General features: G+C 48.1%; 1 protein-coding gene across 2 annotated transcripts in view; it reads left to right on the top strand.

Annotated features, from left to right (window-relative positions):
• The window catches only part of SORL1 (sortilin related receptor 1), a 161,399-nt gene that overhangs the window by 90,705 nt on the left and 47,339 nt on the right, over positions 1-23,355 (top strand). For both annotated transcript variants that reach the window (XM_004280687.3, XM_033407341.2), the window contains 7 exons: positions 1,690-1,781; positions 3,013-3,259; positions 4,474-4,612; positions 9,649-9,822; positions 11,223-11,336; positions 15,472-15,594; positions 17,885-18,004. In XM_004280687.3, coding sequence (XP_004280735.2) covers positions 1,690-1,781; positions 3,013-3,259; positions 4,474-4,612; positions 9,649-9,822; positions 11,223-11,336; positions 15,472-15,594; positions 17,885-18,004 — 1,009 coding nt within the window. The remainder of the gene's footprint in view (positions 1-1,689; positions 1,782-3,012; positions 3,260-4,473; positions 4,613-9,648; positions 9,823-11,222; positions 11,337-15,471; positions 15,595-17,884; positions 18,005-23,355) is intronic.

The following is a 23,355-nucleotide window of genomic DNA, read 5'->3' on the forward strand; positions in this document are numbered from 1 at the left end:
ATGAATCATTTGATTCACGTCTCACAGCCACCCTGTAAGGTAGGTGCTCTCGTATCCTGACTTCACCTGTGTGCACCTGAGCTCCGCAGGGCACTGGGAGGGTAAGAAGTCATGGTCTCCTAGGCATATGCTCAACCCCTGCATGTTCCTGCTGAGGCAGTGGGGCGCTGCCTCCGCACCTCTTTATACTGATTTCACTGGGGAGACATGACTTGTGGTTTACTGGAAGGCACAGTAGAAGCAGAGAGACCCAGAGAGTTGGGGGAAGTTACATGACAAAAGCCACAAACTCGAGAGACAGACCTGGGTTCAGTCTTTTTTTTTTGCGGTACGCGGGCCTCTCACAGTTGTGGCCTCTCCCATTGCGGAGCACAGGCTCCGGACGCGCAGGCTCAGTGGCCGTGGCTCACGGGCCCAGCCGCTCCGTGGCATGTGGGATCTTCCCAGACCGGGGCATGAACCCGCGTCCCCTGCATCGGCAGGCGGACTCTCAACCACCGCGCCACCAGGGAAGCCCTGGGTTCAGTCTTTATTCTAGTAGCTAAGTGACTCGGGCAAGTTTCTCATCCCCTCTAAGCTTCAGTTTCTTCATCTGTAAGGTGAGGATTCCTTTATCCATTCAGTCATTTGACAAGTGCTGTTTCCGGTATGGTATGACAAGTGCTGTTTCCGGCCAGGTATGGGTTTAGGTCATGATGATACAGCAGGAGGCAAGACACACAGGTCCCTGTGCTGAGAGAGATTAGGTTTTAGTGGAGCAAGCAAAATAATGAAGAAATAAGTCCATCCGTCCTATTGGTGCCACGTGCTGCAAAGAACATCAAATGGGGCAATGTGACTGTGTGACTGGGGAGAGGAAGTGTCTGGGACGGGACATCTGAGCTGAGCCCTGATCGAGGAGGGGATCACTGGAGTGTTCCCCTCACAGGGCGGTTGAGAGAACGGGATGGAAAGATGCACAGCGCTGGGCACACACTGAGCGGTGCGTCGCTGGTCTTATTACTCTTCCGCTCCTTTTTTTAATTGAGTGTGGTCAGCGCTCTGCTAGAAGGGTGCAGGTAAAGCTTCAGTGTCCACACGCGTCCACAGTGTACAACTGAAATACGGTGTGTGAAATGGTGTAAGAGTGGCTGCCCCTGGATCAAGGCGGCTCAGAAGGGTCAGCAGAGCCGGTGGGCCTGGGGGTGGATCTGGTGGGAGCAGACGGGAGCAGGTATGTCAGGCTTGGGGAACCATGAGAAGATCAGCCTCCCTGAAGCTGTAGGAGCCTGTGTGGAGGAGAGAATGTGGAGAGAGCAGTCTGTGGAGGCTCTTAAACGGCAAGGCGGTGACGTTGAGAATTTGTTTTGTGGACAAAGCAGAGCCATGGGTGGCTTTGGAGCTTGGAGCAGCGGAGGCGGGTGGAGTTAGTAAACACACAGTGAGCACTTACTTCGTGCAGGTCATCAAGCCCCCAGAACTGGGGGCACAGGTGGCGCTGGCTCTGCTGTCAGACTGTGTGAGAATTGTCACCTGAGCCAGAGGAGGGAAGAACTCATTCTGGCTGGAGGTCAGGGCAGGTTTCCAGATCAGTCGGTAGGGGAATCAGGCGGCCATAAAGGGACCCATCTGTAGGAGGGAGCCAAGTAGGAAACTTTGCAACGTTTAAGGAGCTCAGACCCATCTTGGCCTTTTCCCCTCCTTTGTCAGGTGGGGAATCCAGATGGCGACTTCCGACTCACGATTGTCAATTCCTCTGTGCTTGACCGGCCCAGGGCTCTGGTCCTCGTGCCCCAAGACGGGTAAGTGTGGTCCCAAAGGAAATCTGTGTGTGTCCAATGCTGCAACAGACAGATTCTCATGGAAAGGCAAACTGCTGGACAGAAACTTGTTTCTAATGATTGTGGTTGAAATAATCTATGACCTGCAAGTCTTGGAACCATGACTTAGTCATCCTGGGCAGCTAACTCCATCCCCTTTCCATTAGCAAGCATCAGAATCTCTGTAGGCACCCAGATGTCTCACAGCTGTGGGGTGTTTCTCTAACAAAAGGTAGTATTAAAAGTCTCTCTGGACATAGTCAGGCCCACATAGTTGGATATGGAGTCTTTATCTTGAGTTTAACGTGTGATACACACATTTAACCCCTTGCTTCTTTTCTCTGCCCCCCAGCTTGTGTTTTCTTACCAGCAATTTGTATGCACTTGGGAAATGCAGAGGTGCTTTTTATTAATTTATTATTAACGTAAGGAAACAGAGCTAAAAGGGAAATTCTGGATGAGGCTTTGTAGCATTTATGATTGAGAATTAGATCGATTTTTAAAAGAAAATTCTGAAAATAAGATACGCATTTGATTAAAAATATTAAAAGAGAGTAGAAGTTTATGAAATGAAAAATATTTGTTTCCTCCATTCTCTTAACTCTTCACCCTCACATTTCCTAGGGGTAATCATTGTTAACAGTTTCTTGGTTAAGAGTTATCATTCAGAGTTTATTTTTACCCGTGTACATGTGTATGCCCTTTAAACACAGACACACAGACACACACAGACACACACACACACGCGTATCAGAAAGGATTATAGGGTATTTACTATTCTGCATGTTTTAAAAATATTTAATATGGTTTGAAGATTGTTTTATGTGAGCACATGTAGATCTTTAGACATCATAATATTCTTTTGTGTGTACTGTAATGTATCACTTTATAGATTAACATATTTGTGTGTGTACATGTATATACACCTAAATATATATGTGTATACACACCTATATATATATTTTTGGCTAGTATGAACAATGCTGTGATGAACATCTTTGTACATTGTCTTTGCATAACTTGATGATACCATAGATAAATTCCAATAAAAGAATTTGTGGGTCAAGTAATTAAGTGGCTTTACCTGTTAGAATTAGAGATTATAATAACAGTGCTGAACCAACTGGCTGAATGCTTGTCTCTTCGGAGCAGTTTTTGAGCTCCCGTTTCCCCAGTTCTGATGGGATGTGTGCTCTTCCCCGGTTTTGGCCAGGGTGATGTTCTGGACCGACTGGGGGGACCTGAGGCCTGGCATTTACCGGAGCGACATGGATGGTTCGGCTGCCTATCGTCTTGTGTCGGAGGACGTGAAGTGGCCCAATGGCATCACCGTGGACGAGCGGTGGATCTACTGGACGGATGCCTACCTGGACTGCATCGAGCGGATCACCTTCAGCGGCCAGCAGCGCTCTGTCATCCTGGACAACCTCCCACACCCCTACGCCATTGCTGTCTTTAAGGTGGGGCCTCACCTGTTCCAGCATTGGGCAACCTGTCAGTGTCTGTGAGGAGCAGACTGAGGTGCAGAGCCTGCTGTCTCTGGGTTTTTGCAGAGATGCTTATCTAACCTAGAAACTCAGCTCATTTCTGAATTGGAGGCACTGTCTTTCTGCCCATAGGGAGGGATGCCAGACAGAGCTGCCAGGGATCCAGGATGCTCACTGTTCACCTTTCAGAAGTTTGAGGTTGCATCCCATGAAAAGTCCTGGCTTGCCTTTCAGTAGCGGTAGCCTCATTTTGGCTCTGTGTCTTTTTTTGTGTGTGTGTGATACGCGGGCCTCTCACTGTTGTGGCCTCTCCCGTTGCGGAGCACAGGCTCCGGACGCGCAGGCTCAGCGGCCATGGCTCACGGGCCCAGCCGCTCCGCGGCATGTGGGATCTTCCCGGACCGGGGCATGAACCCGTGTCCCCTGCATCGGCAGGCGGACTCCCAACCACTGCGCCACCAGGGAAGCCCTCTGTGTCTTTTTTTAAAATTTTTTATTTTTTGGCTGCATTGGGTCTTCGTTGCTGCATGCGGGCTTTCTCTAGTTGCAGTGAGCAGGGGCTACTCGTCGTTGCGGTGCGCGGGCTTCTCATTGTGGTGACTTCTCTTGTTGCGGAACATGGGCTGTAGGTGTGCGGGCTTCAGTAGTTGCAGCACGTGGGCTCAGTAGTTGTGGCATGTGGGCTTAGTTGCTACACAGCATGTGGGATCTTCCTGGACCAGGGATCGAACCCGTGTCCCTTGCATTGGCAGGCAGATTCTTAACCACTGCGTCCCCAGGGAAGTCCCTGGCTCTGTGTCTTGGTCTCTTGTGAGGTTTGCTCTCTTCATTCCCTGATGTCTTGAGATGAGCCCTGTCCCACCTCTGCCTCCTGGAGGTGGCCTATCACTTGTGCTTCGACTCTAGAACACAAAATGGTTGTTCAGATTTTCTACGGAAGGGTTCAACTTGTGGTCAAACTTATCGGATGCTTATCGGGTAGTTTCTTTGGGGAGTTCCTTCAGTGTGGATGGTTGGTGGGGTTTGGATAAAATCACTGACTCTTGCATTTAAGTCAGATCTTGATCAGGCTCATCATTCAGCCAGTGAATGTTAGGTGTCCACTGCACGATGGAGCTCTTGGTCTGAATGAGGGTCCAGAAAAAAAGACAGAAGAGCTGACTGACGAACAAAGGTTTTCTTTTTAGAATGACATCTACTGGGACGACTGGTCACAGCTCAGCATATTCCGAGCTTCCAAATACAGTGGGTCTGAGATGGCGATTCTGGCGAACCGGCTCACGGGGCCCATGGACCTGAAGATTTTCTACCGGGGGAAAACAACCGGTAAGGCAGCATCTCCTCCTTAATCTCTGTCGAGTTGATCTCTTGCAAGGGGCTGGGTGTGGGCAGTCTCTGATCAAGCGGGATCTGGCAGCCTGTCATGACAACATGTGCATTATTTAATTTCTTCCTATGACATCTTAATTTCTTTTCTAATGATACACAAACAGCTGGAAGGCAGCATGTTTTTGCCTGCCTGGAACGCTGGTGCTCGGTGGGTAAATGACACCCTCCTCCTGCCTTTGGCCCCTGACTGATGGGTGGTGTGGCTTCTGTTGCAGCTGGAGAGGCCCAGTGTGCACTTAATCCCCGCTTGGCACCCTGACAGGGAGTGATGCTGTGCTGGGTGCATAGCTTCCGACAGGAGTCCCGTCTTCTCTGGTTGCTCAGATGACCAGTTGCTCATTGAGCCCTACTTCCCTCGCAATGTGAGATCTAGTTATATGATGACTTAATTCGCTTGTCCCCCCTGTGAAACTCTAAACCCCATGAAGAAGGAGATGCTGTCTTTGTTTTTGCTCAGTAATCTTACCAATGACCAGCACTCAGTAGCTGCTCAATTCATACTTGTTGAAAGAAGAAGGGATGGGGGTGGGGAGTGTTGCTGGTAGGTGTAGAGAATGGGTGTATGAAAGACTGTGGGCTGAGGCTTCAAGGACTGCTGCAAGGCTCTGACTGGGTGGTCCTGGGGTCCGAGACTATTCAGTAGGATACCTTCTTCCTTACTGCACTGCCCTTGCCCCTTGTTTATCTCCCAACCATACTGTTGATTCTAGAGGAGGGGGATCTGGGTACTCCCCAGAAGAATAGTCCCTTTAAGAAGAGCCCTCTTTATCTCAGCAGGATTAAGTAGCATCCTGGGTCTGCTGACTCTCCTTTATTGACAGACTGCTAGGTTTCCTGTTTTGAACTAGAACGTTGATATTGTCTTGTGGTTTTTGGCTGGCCCTGTGCTAAGAGAAAATTGACAAGGGGAAATAATAAGGTTATAGATATCATTGCTATCCTTTGGGGACTAATGAAGAGAGCATGAAAACACGCTTGGAAAACTGTAAAGTATCCTAGAAATGGAAGTCTGCATTATTGTTACATCTTCACAGCTGACCCGTGAGGTGGGCAGGGCTGGTATTATGGTCCATGGTTTCTAGATTAGGGAACAAAATCTCAGATGTGAATTAGCTTTCCCAAAGACCCCTCCCTTGTTTAGGAGCTGGGCTTTTGTTCCAGTTCTGCCACAAGACGAAGAAGTCACATTCTTTCTTAGAGGAGGTGCCTGTTTTGAAATAGGGCAGAGAGACAAAAAACAACAAAAGCACCACACACACACACACACACACTCTCTCTCAAAGACAAAAAAAAGAAAAAGATTAAAAAAAAAAAAAAAAGAATGAAATAAGGAGAGAGAAAGGAATCATGCTTTCCAGCTCCAGGGGCTGAAATCTCAGGGCCTTTGACGGAGGACACCCAGCCCTACTGATCCGCCCCGCTGGCAAGCCGAGGGAATTCTCAGCACTTCTTCAAGTTACCTCCCCGTCCAGAAAAGCAGGTCTGCATTTTGACATGTGCTTGTCAGCATGTGTTGGCTGCGCACACAGCCTCAGCTCCTGCAACCCTGTGTTCCGATAGACCTGTAAACCCCGGTTCCCACCCCGAGTCTCAGCCGGTCACTTCATCCCAGCTGCCATGCGGTCACTGCTGTGACCCCGGAGCTACTCTGGCTAGTTTAAAGGAAGGTGACTCTTTGGGACATAACGGGGGAAATCATGGCCTGTCTCCTGCTTCCCGGGGACCTCCTGCCCGCAGACACAGGGCCAGTGAAGCCAGTTTGTCATGTCTCAGGCCGGTTTGGGTTAAATCAAAGCATTTGCGGTGGCACCTGGCTGCCAGCACTGCCTGTGTGCAGTGGGTGCCTCTTGGCCTTGAACTTGTTTGCTCAATCCTGTCTGCTTTGTCAGACACTGGGAGTATTACAAGTTCATGACAGGTAGTGGCGATCCCTGGTGCCAGTCGGCTGTATTAACTTTGTTGTCTCCTCCTAACACACACAGGACTTTGTACTAGCCGTGTGTAAAGTGATAACGGCATTTACTCTAAGGGATTTTGCTGTGTCATAAGCACCACACTGACTTGCTCAGTGGGCTTGTATAACCTCAGTTAACCTTCCCCAAGTCCATGCATATTATTATTCCCATTTTATAGATGAGAATGTGGAAGTCAGGTTCCGTACCTTTTCTCCATCACACATTTAGTAAGTGGTGAGAATTTGAACCGTGGCCTGGTTGACTTCAAAGCTTGAACTTCAATAAAACCATCAGGCTCTGTTCCGCCTGTGATCTGTTGTTGGATTAGCAGTGCCGTGGGGTACAACAGTGATCGAGAAATACTAGATTTTGATCGATTCTTGTTTAGGATAAGAATTTTGTTCACTTGCAAAGTGTCTGTTTGGGATATTTGGTTATAAACAGATGCATTTTTTTGTCTTTATACCCGGCTGTTTTTTACACAGCGTTACTGGAATTAACTCTTCATAAAGAGTGTTTTTTCCTTAAAACAGCTTACTTTGCAAGGCTATTAATGTATGCAACTGATGCTGTAATGGGTTAAAATATTTTGGAGTTCTTTGAATTCTCCTTCAGAGCCGGCAGTAAGCACATGCTTTTCAGTATCTATAATGAAGGCAGATATTTATTATGTGGGGTGGATTTGATAGTTGTCAAAAGTATGTAGATCGTTAAGCGAGATAATAGCAATTTTGGCTCCTAAACTGGTTCTGGTGGAGTTTTCCAAAGAGGAAATCTAACAATGTTCTGACTATGCCTAGTGAAGACACTGTGGGGCTAAGTGTTTGGTCTTCTAAAGGAACATCTTTGGAGATGAAGGTTGTCAGCTGTCCACTCTTCACATTGCCCACCTTGCCCACAAAAGGCTGTGGCATCCTGGGTGAGGGGTCTCTAGCTGTGTTGTAGTGGAACTCTGCTGAATCCTCCTTCTGTGCTCTCCCAGGTTCTCTGTAACTAGAACTCCCGTTTTCTGTACTGTGGCTTTGGACCTGCCCACACACTCCTGCCCTGCCTAACTCTTGGGGTCAGTGACTTGCCTGCCTAGGTTGGGGTTTCTCCCTGGCCCTGCCTCTCGGGCTGCAGATTCATTCAAGTCTGTTGAGACCAATCTCCTGAATTACCGCATCTCCCTTTGCGCACTGTACTTTCACCTCTTGCTTCTTTGGGTGGGAACATTTGCCCTGCACGGGAAAATGTCAGTTGTGTTATTTTACAGACACGACCCATGTGAAAATACTCCTGTCGTTGAGTATTTTTCAAATATTATGTTATTCAATTTCTTGTAACGTCAAACAGTACAGCATCCTTTGAATAGAAAGAACACGTTCCAGAACCCCAGATGGGGTTGTTTTCGTTCCTGGCAGCTCAACATTCCCTCCTGCAGCCCACGGCAGGTGTATCTGAGATAAAGGGACAGTGTCTGCCCGTGGAACAGATGAGCGGGAGCTGGCTTCTGGCATTTCTGCTCCAGTCAGCAGGTTATTCACTATGATAATCCAGCCTATAGGTTGATGGAGTCATTTGCAAACCCCTTTTGAATGTTTCATCATACAGGTCTCCCCCTGTGGATGTGTGTATTTTATCTACTTGGTAATGCCTTGTGCTCTTGTATCCTTAGTATGAAAGCAATACTGTTGCTGTACCACGGGGGTTTTTATCTTTATGTGTAATACCAGTTAAACACCGATGAGGTGCCAACACATCCAAGGCTTCTGAGTGTGTCATCACCCATCTGAGTACTGATTGTCATTAATGAACCCTGTTTCCCAACCAGAGGCCAGCAGAGGCGTGGCCTAGCTCAGATCTTGGCTGGCTGGAAACCGGTTACTTGGCTTTCATTCCGGTGGGGTTCTCTGTCCACGAGATGGCACAGCTGAAGAATCTCTATCAGTTGAGTTTTATCCAAGCATGTATGTTTCTTTTTCCCAGTTTTGGTGATGAGTAGTCACAGGCAAAAGGAAAAAATACATTTCTTAATTTACATGGCTTTCACGTTGCTTTATAGTCGCATCGTATTTTCAGTTGTTAGGAAATGGTTATGGGTCCTCTCTCTCCTTCCCAGAAAGACGTGGAGGGTAGAAAACACCTTTTCCATCACTGCCCATCCACAGAAGTCCTCCCTTGAGAGCACAGCGGAGGGTTGTGTGGACTCTAGCTGGCACTCTCTTTGCAAAGCTAAACCAGAGAAGAGATTGGAAATAGTGGGCTAGATCAACAGTGACTGGTCCTTACGTGGGTTCATTGCATTTGGATTTTTTGCCTGATGGGTCTCTGGTTGGTTCCTCATTGAGCTCAGCAGCTGTGTCCTGGCACAAAGGAATTGAGAAGGGCAGGCCCAGATCTTTGTCCGAGCCCTGTCGTTTCTCAGGTGTATGTTCTAATTAAGGGCTTTTGGGTCACAAGGTATAGTAAACTCGCTCAGGCTAACTCAAGTGAAAAGTGCTGTGGAAAGAATGAAGGGGGGATAGGAAGGAACCCAATATAGGAGGTGCAGGTGCGCCAATGGGGACTGGGGCTGGGCCTGGCAAAGCCGCCCTCCCTCCCCCTCCCTGTTCCCTCGTCCTGGTGTCATCCTTTCTTCTCTCCCTAAGTCGGCTTCGTCCTCCTGACGCTGCAGACTGATCCTACCTGCACGGCTCCGATTTGTACAGGTTTTGGCTTGCCCTGCAGCACCTGTGATGCCCTGCATCACCTGTGACACCCATAGGGCATGACTCTCCTCCCGGATCCAGCTCCCCACCTACCCTGTGGTGTCTCAGCGTCCTGATTTCAGATTCCCAGGAGGACCGGTGGGTGCCTGGCTTGGCTCCAGGGCCATCTGATCCAGCCGGGGCCCGTCTCACACTCGCCACTTCTTTCTCTTCCTGAGCGTCGTGTTGCTGGGTCTGTAGAAGGAGGAAGTCGCCCTGGGTCTCAGGCCTGCGTTCGGTGCACCCTGGTGTTTACTAACCTGGCCACCGCCATCTGTCTCCTTTCCAGGAAGCACCTCCTGTGCGTCCAGGCCATGCAGCCTGCTGTGTCTGCCCAAGGCCAACAACACTAGAAGCTGCAGGTGTCCAGACGGTGTGTCCGGCAGCACCCTCCCGTCCGGGGACCTGATGTGTGAGTGTCCTCACGGCTATCAGCTGAAGAACAACACGTGTGTCAAAGAAGGTGCGTCGCTTTCCTTTTCCCACCATTCCCCTTCCCTTCTGTCCCCGCTCCGGGTGTCCTCGATGCACTCCTGTTTGGGGTTATTAAAAGTGCCCAAGGTAGAAATTAAACCCCCCTAGATACAGACATCCTGGTTCAGGTTCCAAGGCCCTTGATCCCTCAGTCCTCATCCAGAACGGGCCCATGCTGTGCCTTTAAAAATAAGAGCTGATTTTAGGATTAGTGTCAGGAGATGCAGGCTTTCCTCTGAGTGCCCCTTTCTTTTTTTTCCCACCTCTTCCGCATCTCATCCATGCCCCACATCTATCTTCTCCAGCTTCTCCTGCTTCCGTAAGTCGGACCACCCTGACTTGGGCAAGGGACTGGTCAGACTCCTTCAGAGTTCACCACATCTCATCCAGAAGCTTCCCGCCCCCCTGCCCCCTGCCAGCCTGGAAACGTCTGAACTTTCCAACCAATATTGCGGAGGACTTAGAGCCTTTCCTCCCAAGCCCTGGCCAAGTGGCTGCAGCAGCCTCATTCCACTCCCCCTCTCAACACGGATTCTAACATTTTCCCCCTGAAAACCTGCTAAATCTTTCTTTCCTGTCTAGTTTTTCCATTTACCCAAAGTGGCCTTCTGGGCTCTCTTAAGAAATACAAACGGAAAGAAAATGAACCTTTTCTTCTAAGACACAGGAGACTCTCTTTCAGGCTCTCGACATCATCTTAAAGTTGTTTGGAAAGAAATGGAGTTAACACTGAATTCCAGCAGGAGAAGAGGGCCTCTCTGTATCCCTGTCAGAATGCCTTTGGTTATCCAAACAGGAGGCCAGTCATCACGTGTTCTCGACCCAGTCGACTAAACAGTGCCTTTTTTTCTGTGTGAGGAATTGTAACTGCTTGCTTTGAAGAAGTCATGGTTTGAAGAAGCAGAAAAAAAATCCTCAAGAATATGTAAAGCAAATCTCCATAACCCTCCTCGTTAATAAATGGAATATATGTGAATATATATGACCATAGTATGTATAAACTATATAGATACACTGAATATATGTTTGGATCTTGGTACACAGTCCCTTAAGGAGTTCCTTGTGAAATTAGTATTTTATAACATTGATACTAGACCCACTGTATCCACTAGACCCACCTGGCACCATCACTCTGCTTTTTCATCATCGTAACCCCCTCTGACGCTGCTAGCTGCCTCTTCTCCAATTTTAATTAAAAGAGGAGAGAAGGGGGCCTCCTTGGACGCTTGCTTCCCGGCGGGCACGTGTGTGTGGCATCCCCCTTCCCCTTTGCCGTCTAAGGCCTGTTATTTGAGTAAGACAAATGGACACTCAAAAGAGAAAGCCTTGTGGTCCAGCAGGAAGAATGATATTGGTTTCGTTTCCTCCTCTGTCTCCCCCGATGGCCAGAGAACACCTGTCTCCGCAACCAGTATCGGTGCAGCAATGGGAACTGTATCAACAGCATCTGGTGGTGTGATTTTGACAACGACTGCGGGGACATGAGCGACGAGAGAAACTGCCGTGAGTCCCCGCTTGGCCGAGTTTTCGGGATGATAGGCATTTCCCATTACTCGGAAGGCTGGTCGGCGCCTCCTGGGTGGGGCCTGCAGTCTGGGGCCCCCATGATCAGTGATGCCCATTTAAGTGGCTGGAGAAAACACATTTCCATATTAGATATTTATTATTAATTAAAGCAAACCCACTTAAGTAAGCTAGCTACTCATTGCAAGAGATTTACAAATACGTCGCATGGTTGGAACTGAGCTGATTTGGGAGTCAGGCAGTCTGGGCTCTGACTGTGGCTCTTCCACTGTGAATAGAGCTGGTGACCTGGGGCAGGTGACCAGGTGATAGTCCTTGATTTATAAATTTAATGTTTAGCCTTTTCGGAGATGGGAAACAGGCTTTTACCTTGTTACCTCCAATCAGTTGGTGCCGGCTACCTGCCAGGCTCAGGAGAGGTTGTTCTAATTGGTGATGCCAGCTTTGGCCTGGGTTGTGGGAACATTGGTATGTGTGCAAGTAGATGTCATCTTTGGACTGTGTAATTTCTAAGGTCCAACTACGAAAGTATGTGATTCTGTTTAGCAGGGTTTAAGGACAAACAAATAACTGCTTATAATGGATAATCTACCGCAAAGTTGGCCATCTTTCTTCAGTTAATTTTTAGTAGCTTCGACATCATCTCCTAAGGAGGGGTCAGTCAGTAATGTGTTCACCCGTTCACTCAACACGTGTTTATTGAGGACCATGTGTTCCAGGCTCTGTGATAGGCCTGGGGATAAACTGGTGATCAAAGTGGACACAGAGTTTACAGTCTGAAGCGGGGTCAGAGAAGTAACCAGCCAGGTACATTCGAGCCATGAGCGCTGTGATGGGGCAGCGCCGTGAGCTTCAGGAAGGGTGCCCCCACCAGACTTGGGGAGGTCCTTAGGAAGGGTGGGCAGAGGTGAACCAAGCAGAGGTAGAGGGAGGAAAGTTCTGGGCAAGGGAGCAGCATGGATGAAAGCCCTGAGGCCAGTGTGTGCTGCATGAGCCGGAAAGCAGCGTGGGTTATTGAGAACTTGAGTGGGAGCCGTGGGGTAAGGGGAGGGTGGCCTGGTGCCTGGGGCCCAGAGTAGCAAGGACCTTTGGACTTTATCAGAAGAACAGTTTGGAATGACATTGAAATGACAGGATAAGATTTTGCCTTTGGAAAGATAAAGGCATGGGCAGAATGAATGAGGTGGGAGAAAGGCCAGAGCAGGGAAGCCAGAGACCAGTCTGAAGGCTTCTCTTCCAAATATTTTGCCTTTGGAAATCCAGAAGCTCATTTCTCATTTTGTGCTATAAGGACAGATTAATGGGTGTGTCCCGTCTCTGTGTACCCACCTTGCCTCTGGGGAAGGTATTTTGCCAGCCATCTGTAGAGCACGTGCCTGTTCATATGCCCCTCCTCCCAGAAAGCAACTGCAGGAACAGTCAACTCGTTAACTCATCTGGGCCCTGCAATCCTATGTACTGCCTTTTCTGGCTCATAGGAGGTTATTACCAGACCTTAATCATTTTTCCTTGGTTTCGGTGGCTGCCTTTCACGCGGAGGGAGAGGAGCTTACCAACAGCAGATTTGGGAGAGCACCAGCCTCTCCGTGTGTTTTTCTTTCCTACAAAAGGGACACTGATCAAACCTCCTGTACCTACCAGGGTCTCAGGAAGGTGCGATATTTGTGAGGGGATAGCCAGCGCTCCTTACAGACATTAATTGATATTAACATCATTGGAGCAGATTCTGCAAAGGCGTTTGTTACGGAAGAGGGTGGGCGAGGAGACACTTCTTAGAATTAACACATTGTAAGAAAACTGCCCGGACGTAATGAGGCGTAGCGGAAGCAGAGAGCTGTAAACTAGATGACCTCGTGCTCCAGTAGCTCGGGATTCCTCCTGGGGTTCCTGGGCTTTGATTTCTACTAGATGGATGAGCTGGGGTCTCATATGGGTTCAGTGTTTTGCGAGGAAGACCTCCCTCCATCTCCTTCCCCACAGCCCCTGAGCTGTGGCCTCACAGGTTTCCATGCAGAGTTTAAGCTTCTCCTCGGAGGGAAGTATGCAGCTGGCTCTGCGCTCCTTCTGCTTAGGTGCAAGCGTCAGCCGGGATTTACCCTCCCGAGCCCCTGAGACTTGCTTTCTGCTCTGCTTTCTTGCAATTCCCCGTGGCTCGGGTCCCGGACTAGTCAGATGTGGCAGAGGTGAGGGGGTGAGGGTTGCAGGGTGTAAAACATGGAGCCTGGGAGCCAGGAGGGTGGTGCTTATCTGAGCCTTCCTGAGGGTCTCCCTTATCAAGGAGGGGGCAGGCACCCTGTTCCTGGGCAGGGCTGCAGGAGGGGACAGGCCGTGGCTGGGCAATGCTGTCTGGAAGTTAAACGAGGCATCCCGTCAGCTGCCAGGGAAGAGGAGAGGCGTGGCAACGAAGGCAGACGTGGGAGGGATGCTGTCGGCACATCCCCCTTGCTCTTCAGCAGGCTCCTGCCCTGGGTGGCTGTCAGCCGCTGGGGGTTTTGACATGAATCCCCTGCAGTCTTGTCATTTCTGCATTCATCCCCTGCCTCCCACCATGAACTCAATTACGGAGAAGAAACGGAGCTGCAAATAAGAGTGGCCGGGCACGTCTGACTGCAGGGTTGCCACTCGCCTCTCACTTCCTGATACTCCCCACCCTCTTCCCAAGATTCTGTTCTATCACGTCATTCCTTGTGGATTGGCTGCTCTAGGAGCAGCCTTCTTTCCTAAAGCCTTTTCTGGAAGGTTCTAGGGCTTATGCTTAAACCCAGATAATTTCTGTTTAGAAGGGGGAGAAAAATTGAATTGTGTTCACATTCCGAGGCAGAAGGGCGAGAGTAAGGATGGGAGGAGACGTGACATTTGTTTAGAGCCCATTATATCCACATCCTAAGGATGGGTGCTGGTCCCAAACTTGTTTTCTTATTGACCTTCATAATAATGCCAGGAGGGTAGGTATTATCTCCATTTTACAGCAGCGGGACCGGAAGCCCAGGGGGGTTGGGTGAAGTAAGTTGTGGCTGGTGGAATTAAGACCCCCGTCAGGTCTTTGTGTCTGTCATCACAAGTGCTTGCCCACGTGACCTTATCTTCCTTTTGCTGTGGAGAAAACTGAGGCTCAGGAAGGTTAAAATTAATTGCTAGAGGAAGAGGCAGAGCCAGGATTTGAAACCCCGTCTCGCCTGACTGCAGGGCCTCTGTTCCCGCTGCAGAATTTTACCTACCCTCCCTCTGTCCTCTGTACGGTGAGGAGGCAGCTTCGTGTGTAGAATTGGGCCTCCTCATGGTAGTTTTCCAGATGAAGGTATTTCTGCCATTTATTTAGGAAGACACCGTCACTTCTGAGGGGATCTTAGGAGGTTATATAGTGGAGCGGTCCCCAACCTTTTTGCACCAGGGACCGGTTTCGTGGAAGACAATTTTTCCATGGACGGGGGCGGGGGGCTGGTTTTGGGGTGATTCAAGCACATGGATTGATTATGGTCTCTGTGCAGTCAAACCTCTCTGCTAATGATAATCTGTATTTGCAGCCGCTCCCCAGCGCTAGCATCACTGCCTCAGCTGCACCTCCGGTCATCAGGCATTAGGTTCTCATAAGGAGCAAGCAGCCTAGATCCCCCTCGTGCCTAGTTCACAGTAGGGTTCACGCTCCTATGAGAATCTAATGCCACCGCTGATCTGACAGGAGGTGGAGCTCGGGCCGTAACGCGAGCGATGGGGAGCGGCTGTAAATACAGATGAAGCTTCGCTCGCTCACCCACTGCTCACCTCCTGCTGTGTGGCCTGGTTCCTAACAGGCCACGGACCGGTACCAGGGACCCCTGATGTAACGCATCATGCTGTCTCCTAGCTCAGTGACGGTTTCTCACTCTTCCCAGCCCTGTTCGGATCTGGAATCCGTCCATGGAAAGATAGGCCCTTATCTCCCTTGGTTGTAAATTTCAGGTTCTCACGCAGTTTATTTTTTCTGTAAGTCTAGGTTTCGATTCTGTTGTTGAAATTCATATTACAATTAAAATCTGCTTCCTCCTCTTTTTCAGTTGGCTTTCCAGTGGGATGTTTGTATTTGGGGGGAGTTGACTGGACCTAATGAGCATGTTGTCTCTCTTTCCCATCCTAGCTACTACCATCTGTGATCCGGACACCCAGTTCCGCTGCCAGGAGTCTGGGACCTGTATCCCACTGTCCTACAAATGTGACCTTGAGGATGACTGTGGCGACAATAGCGATGAAAGTCACTGTGGTAAGGGGACATGATGTCCAGGAATCCTCTTCCAGAGGGGGCGGCACCCTGGCTCATGGGATGGGTTGGAAATGGAGGATTTCTGAAAGCCATTGTGGGATTTATGACATCAGCTGCATGGCCACCTCCATTCACATGGTAGGATTGATTCATTCATAAAGTGATGGACCCTGCTTCCTTGCAGAGATGCTGTACACATGAGTGTGAGAATTAGGAAGATTTCTAAATGAATTCAGGCAGTTATTAACAGCTATACAGCCTTAGCCCACGCACGCCTCTGGGCAGCTATGACGTTAGCCTCCTGGAGACTCAGAGCTATACCTTTGTGAACTGTTTTTTCATTTTGTTTTGTTTTTTTTAACTGATCTAATTCAGTAAACCCTGTTAGAAGTCAGTGGATGGTACAAACGTTGTTTGAGCATCTGTTTTCTGCATGGACATTTTTATTTAGGAAAATAGTGTGTTGGAATTGAAGGAGTGGTAGGAATTCTCTAGTTCAGTCCTTTTGATTTCCGGATGAAACACCTGAGGTCCATAGAGGTCAGGGGGCTTATTCAAGGTGACACAGTTAGTTTGTGTCAGAAAAGGGAACTGGGACTGTGTTTCCCACGCCATTCTTCTTGCATAATCCTCCCCTGTCAGTTTCACGAGCCCTGTCTTAGTTGATGGGCTCTGGGTACCAAACCCGTAGCTACTGACTGTCACGGGAGGGAACAGTACACAGAGTGCCCCAGCCTGGAGGGGAGTGCGTGTGGGGGCCAGATGCTGACCCTGCCGCTGCGAGGGTTCGGTGAGGCCCTGTGGGCTCCCTGCCTGTACACGGGGGCAGGTCCAGTCCCGCTGTGCGTGTGCTTCTGGATGGGGCCTGCATCATCACGAATGGGGGGTTTGACTCACTGGGACTCAAATAAGGAGAGTGGGGGAAATGATCCTAGCCTGGATCTCAGAGCACTTCTCTGGGGGGGAGTGGTTACATAATTTTCCTTCACCTTTGTAAAAATACGGAGTTCCAGGAAACAGTCCTTGGGGTTTGCACTGTTTTCCCTTCATTCCTCCCACGTCCCCCTCTGCACTCAGAGGGTTAACGTGTGCAGCCAGTTTTGCTCTCGTCGGGAGGAATCGCCACGTGGTTATCTGTTTCTGATGTGTCCTCTCACCCACTCACTGGACACATGTTGGACCGTTAAACGGTGTCTGTCCCTCAGATTCTCTGTTCGTGGTCCATTCACGCTGGTGCACCTGAGTCCACCTCAAGGTCTCAGGTCATCCCTACCTCAGATCCAGGTCCTCTTCGTGAGTCTCCAGACTGTTTCCTCATGAATATCTGCTCCCCAGTTCACCATCAACCTCTCTCACTGAGGCAGCCACCCCGGGCCCCCGGGCTTGGCTACTCCTGTTTTCCTAGAATCCTTACAATTCCATGTGAAAATTCTGTTTTGTTAGTATCCCCGGGGCCTACAAAAGATGTTGTCAGTGTAGTTGCCCCTCCTGTCCTGGTCAGACTGCCCTGGTTCGTTTGTCTCCGGCCCCCACCCTTCTTGAGACAGCCCCAGCGGCCAGCATCCCGGGAGCTCTGCCCGCAGGAAGTCACCAGCTTTCCTGTTTGGGGAGCTCAGCACTGATCTCTCTTTCCCTGAGCTGAGCATCTGACATTGATCAGCACACTCGGCTTTCTCATTACTCCTGTTCTGAAACCACAGGCTCTGTCTCTGGAAGTCTGTTTCTTGAAAATTTGGCTTTCTGGGCAGCCAGAGCATTGCTTCCCAACCTTCTTCCCGACATAGGAGGCATAGAAAATGATATTTGAAAAGTGCACCAAGATAAATGGCCAAGGCCGCTGTTGCCTAGAGGCACCTGGTGGCCAGAGTGTGAGGTGTCAGGATCTCAGCACACCTGTGCCCCATTTGCAGCGCACTACAGTCATCCCTGGGTATCCACAGGGTATCAGTTCCAGGACCCACCATGGGTTCCGGAATCCACAGGTGCTCAAGTCCCATAGGCGGCCCTCCATATCCACGGATTCCGCATCCACGGATTCCACATAGTAAACACAGTACATATTGCACAGTGGGCCAAATCTGTGGAGGCAAGACCTGAATATCCGGAGGGCCGGCTGTACTTGGGCACCATCCTCGAGGACTTTCCATCCCTGGTTAAAGTCTTCATGCGTGGATCGTCTGCGATAATAGGGATATTGGGTGCATCTGTAACCCTTAGGAGCTTTGACCTCAGAGACAGAATTCCGGGCAAGCTTTTGTGCTCAGATCCTTGTCTGTGGTCTCACCTGCAGAAATGCACCAGTGCCGGATTGACGAATACAGCTGCAGCTCTGGCATGTGCATCCGCTCCTCCTGGGTGTGTGACGGGGACAACGACTGCAGGGACTGGTCTGACGAAGCCAACTGTACCGGTCAGTATTCCCTGGACTCCCTGAGAAGCACTTCCCTGCTCACGTGCTGGGTAGCATTGCAGCCCTACGTGATCGCAGAATCTAGGCTGTAAGAAATGGACCTTAGAAACCAGTGAGATCAGTGCTTCTCAAAGAGCTGGTCTTTGATAAGCTTGTGCCGAAAATTTAACCAACTCTGCTTCCTCCGTTGAGAAGGTCTTGCCATGAAAAAGTGTTCAACTGAACAGTCTCCTGAGTGATCGAGTGGATTTACATTTTGGCTCAAGCTTATTTCCTTAGGACCAGTAACAGAGTTTACAGACTGACCCCTGGTCTGGGGACCATACATTGAGTAACAGTGAACTAGCGCATGTTTTGGAATGCAGCATCAAGGGGTTCCCTAAACACTGAAAGCTTAAATTGTGCTTGCACCTGTGTTGGGTAAGATTTTATCGAAAGTAAATTTGGGAACAACATTAGAATATGAGAGGAAGGCTGGATGGTGTAAGGTAGAAGTAGTGTTGTAATTCTTCTGTTGGGTGTTAAGTTCACTCATGTTCACTCCACTGTTTTTTGTGAGTGAATGAATGAACGAGGGCCGTATGCATCATGGTGGACTCGGGGACAGCAAGGAGTTGGGGAAGTTGGAGGCTGGAAAACAAAGCCCACTTCTGAGGAGTAAATTTTCTCTGCAACCTCCTCTAGAAATTGTCATTCCGTTCTACCTTAAATCCCTCCAGCGATGGAGGTAAAGATGTTTCCTTTAACCCTTTTGTGGCGAGGGGAGATCTGGTCATTCAGGCTTCATTTTGCCATCCACTGTGAATGGATCTTCAGTCTCGAGAATTAAATCCCTTAAGTCCCGTGTCTTAATCTCTCTTTCCTCCACGGTACCCCAGCAGTTCTTACACACTGCCCAGCCTCCGGGAGCTCAAAGCATGCCTCCTAATTTGTAAAAGCAAATAAAAAGTAGATCTGTTATCATGTCCCACACTTACGTATCAGTGTTGTGCTTTGCTTTAGATTTGGTTTGTGAAGGGCAGAAATGATATTTTACTCCTTTATATTCTCCCAGTGCCCAGTTCAGAGAAGCTCTGTTGATTGGGTAATTGTACACAACTGTAACTCTCCATTCATTTTACTTTAGAGGTGACCTTACGGGACTTTAAGGAGTAAACGGAGCTCCTCAAAGGCCAGGTACATCACACAGGCTGATCTGTGATGTTACCAGATTCCACCCCCTCGTAAATTCGCCCCTCCCCCCATATCTTTTCTGGCGCAGTCTCGGTGTCTGCGCCTCTGCTTCTGGAAGGACTGCAGGCGATTGCTTCTCTCCGTGTACAAGCCTGGCCTGCAGAAGCAGGGGTAACCAAGGTCCGCAAAGGAACTGCCATCAGCCCAGGAAGCACATGAGTGCTGTTCGGAAGCTTTGAGTTGGGCAGATAGTTGGTTAATAAATTAGAGGGGTGGGGCTCCCCTGGTGGCGCAGTGGTTGAGAGTCCGCCTGCCGATGCAGGGGACACGGGTTCGTGCCCCGGTCCGGGAAGATCCCACATGCCGCGGAGCGGCTGGGCCCGTGAGCCATGGCCACTGAGCCTGCGCGTCCAGAGCCTGTGCTCCGCAACGGGAGAGACCACAACAGTGAGAGGCCCACGTACCACAAATAAATAAATAAATAAGTAAATTAGAGGGGCGCACCTGGGCATTTCCGTTTGTAAATTGCGTATTGAAGGAGACTGAACATCTTGTTAGCACAAGTACGTCAGTCAAACATGTGTTTTACGTGCATGTGTCGATCCTCCACAAAGAATGAACAACTTCAATTCTGTGGGTGGGCTTGTCGCAGACTCCTCGTTTTATCTCTGGTTTTCTCTGGCAGGGCTACCTGGGGACGTGTAGAGTGCTTGCACCACAACTGCAGCCTTGTTCCAATGGCTGTGCTTCCAAACCTTTTAAAGATGATTCTCCTTGTCTGTCATCTCAGTATAGTCGGGGGTCAGGTGTGAGCTCATTTTGATGTGTGGCGGGTTACTTCATTTCCTGGCCTAGTAAATTAAGTCACCTGCAGAGCCAAAAAAAACGGGTCGACTGACGTCCTGTGGGCCTCAGCTCTCATGCATGGTCTGTTCCGGGCATTTTCTTGGCTCTTCCCCTCCCCCTGTTTTGCTTTCTATGGAATTGAGTTTCCTTTATCCCTCCCCCTCCATCCCTCTGCATTGATTTTGAACGTAAGTGTTTCATTTCTGTTCTTTTAGCTGTTGCCCTAGACATCTTATGTGTATTCCTAATATCTTTCCCCTCCCCTCGACCAGCTTTGATTCCAGTCTCTGACCACAGTTTCAATACTGACATACTTCGTATATATTTAGTATTTTAAAACACGAAATACTTCGTATTTTAGTTTTATGCTTTAAAAATCCTAAAATTAGTCATCATTATTATTTTTTAGTAACCAAACTTATTTATAGGTACCTACCTGTCTACCACTTCTGCTTCTTGTACCTAGTGCTTCCTTTCTGTGCACATCCTTCAGTGTTTCTTGTAGCAGGAGTCTGTGAGTAGTAAACTTCAAGTTTTTGTTTATAGAAACATGTCGTTATTTTGATCTCAAAACTGAATTCAGATGGATCTGGGTTTCTGGATTTGTAGTAATTTTCCCTAAGTATTTTGATGGAATTAGTCCCTTTTTTTCTGGCCTGTTTTGTATTGATTTAAATTCTCCTCTCGGATTATCTGTTCAAATAACAGTCTGACATTCTTTTCTCTCCAGTTGTCTCTACATTTTTTGCATTTTGTTTGTTTGTTACTCAGTTTCACCTACCTAGGTGTGGGAGTATTTTTATTTATCCTATTTGTTTTCCTTCTAAAATCTGAGGATTTACGTTTTTCATCAATTCTGGGAAATCACAGCCACTATCTTTTCAGCTGTATCTGTTTGCTACTTTGTCTACTCTTGTCTTCAGCAGCAACTATCATCCATTTGTCTTCAGCAGCAACTATCATCCATTTGCGGGACTGTCTCATTCTGGTGTTCATGCCTCTGGTTTTCATATTTGCTGTCTCCTTATGACTCTGTGCTAGACTCTGAGTTACTTCCTCAGATTTCTCTTCCAGTTCAACAATTCTCTTTTCAGCTGGATCTGATCTACTGTTTCACACACCCACTGAGCTATGTTTATTTCCATGGCTATGTTTTTTTATATCTGGAATTTCAATTTGGTTCTCTTTTATGTGTATAATTTTTGGTGTACTATATGTGTGCTTTAAATTTATTTATTTATTTATGGCTGCATTGGGTCTTCTTTGCTGCGCTGGGCTTTCTCTAGTTGCGGCGAGTGGGGGCTACTCTTTGTTGTGGTGCGCAGGCTTCTCATAGCAGTGGCTTCTCTCTGTTGTGGAGCATGGGTTCTAGGCGTGTGGGCTTCAGTAGTTATGGCACACGGGCTCAGTAGTTGTGGCTGGTGGGTTCTAGAGCGCAGGCTCAGTAGTGGCATAAGGGCTTAGTTGCTCCGCGGCATGTGGGATCTTCCTGGACCAGGGATCGAACCCACGTCCCCTGCATTGGCAGGTGGATTCTTAACCACTGCGCCGCCAGGGAAGTCCCTCTATTTGATTTTTTTTCAAATTCTGCCTTTTATTTTTCAGTGCGCTTTTCTTCATGCTTTATGTTATTTTTTTACATTATTAATCATTCAAGTTGTGTTGATGTTAGCATTTCTTTTTCCTCGTTCATTTCCTAATAGTCCAGTGCTTTATAATAAGGCAGTGCTTCTGTTGTCACAGTAATTAATTCATCTCTTCTGCCCCAATTTTATTTGGCTCGTGCTTTTGATCAGGTGTCACAACGGGTCTTGCTGAGTCAGGAGAGATCTGCCCAAGTCAGAGAATAGGTAGGAGGATAATGGCCTCTATTAGAAACCCTGGTATTCTAACTTCATGATCATTTGCCCCATTAGCCTTTCTGTTCTTAGAGTCACAGTGAATCCTGCTCTACAAAGGATTCTTCGTCTTCCCCAAATTCTTTACTCGGTATTAAAGTCCATCTCTTTCATCCTTGTAATTAAAAAATATTATCGATTGAGCATGTATCATTCATCAGACACTCATTGACAGAGAGCTAGTAAGTTACGCAGAAGACAAAAAAATTCAGAAAAAGAGAGTATGTTAAGCATTCCAGCCCTACCTGGCCACTTGAATGAAATGGTGCAAATTAATTAGTCTTTCTTGACTCAGCATCTGTGATGGAATCTGGAGATCTCAAACATGCCTCCCAGAATTGTCATTTGGAAACTTCATTAACGCTCTGCAATTGTTTTCAACTGGAATCGAAATGCATAGGCTGAATAATAACAAGTACATCAGTATGGCAATGAGTTTAGGCAACAGTATCTTTTATGAAAGCGAGCAAGGCTTTGGTGAGGAACTTTTTGAAGGGCTGTCAGATTTGTAAAACCAATAAATCAGAAGTATTCCAGGCAATGGCTGTTACTGGGGCAAAGCTCATGTAACATGCATGATACACTTATTCCTCTTATCAGAGATAAGTATATTTTAAAAAGATTTTTAACGGATTCTGATTGCCAAAGGCTGTAAAATATTGAAACTTCCTGTAGACTTATTTGCATGCTACCGGATATAGCCTTGGTCTTTGAGGAGATAAGTCAACAGATGATGGACAACCGTTTGTTGTAAAGTGGTTTGAAAAATCAGGTGCTTTGTATTTCAGACTATTGCAAAAAAATAGCCTCAAAGGCAGTAGAAATTCTCGAGGGCATTGGAAGCCCATTTTCCCAACCCTTGAGTCACTATTACCAACCATCTCGATTGAATAAATAACTATGGTGTGCACTCAACAACCCACTTTTGTTTGTTTTGCCTCCTTCTGTTGCTAGAACGTCCTGTTCACACAGTTAAACCAAGAGAACCCGTCTGTCTTGGTTATATTATTTTATGCCAGTTGTAAACAAGGCCAGCCCTGGCTTTCAGCAACAAACAGACACAAACTGCTCCCTGTGTCAGAGGAGGAAAGGGAAATCTGATGCAGAAGGCGCTTAGTAGTGTTGGTTGGGGTTGAGGCGGATACTATGCATCTGAAATAGTCTTTGACCGAGGTTTTGGGAAGTTTTCTAAACGACTTCCTGGTGGCCTCAGCCCGTGTATGCAGATGAACCTGTTAATTTATAACAGTGGCTCTGTTTCACTTGCCTTTTTTTTTTTTCTTTTAATGACTGTAGAGAACACCCCGTATTATTGGCTGGTAGATGTCTCTCTCAACTGTCCAGAAAGTTAGATTTTGGATACATCTTTTATTCTCTTCAGACCTGAGGTTTTCCACATTTGAAATTGGGTGGTTTATTTAGAATTATAAAATC

Source organism: Orcinus orca, chromosome 8 (assembly GCF_937001465.1).
Source record: "Orcinus orca chromosome 8, mOrcOrc1.1, whole genome shotgun sequence".
NCBI classification, from domain to species: Eukaryota; Metazoa; Chordata; class Mammalia; order Artiodactyla; family Delphinidae; genus Orcinus; species Orcinus orca.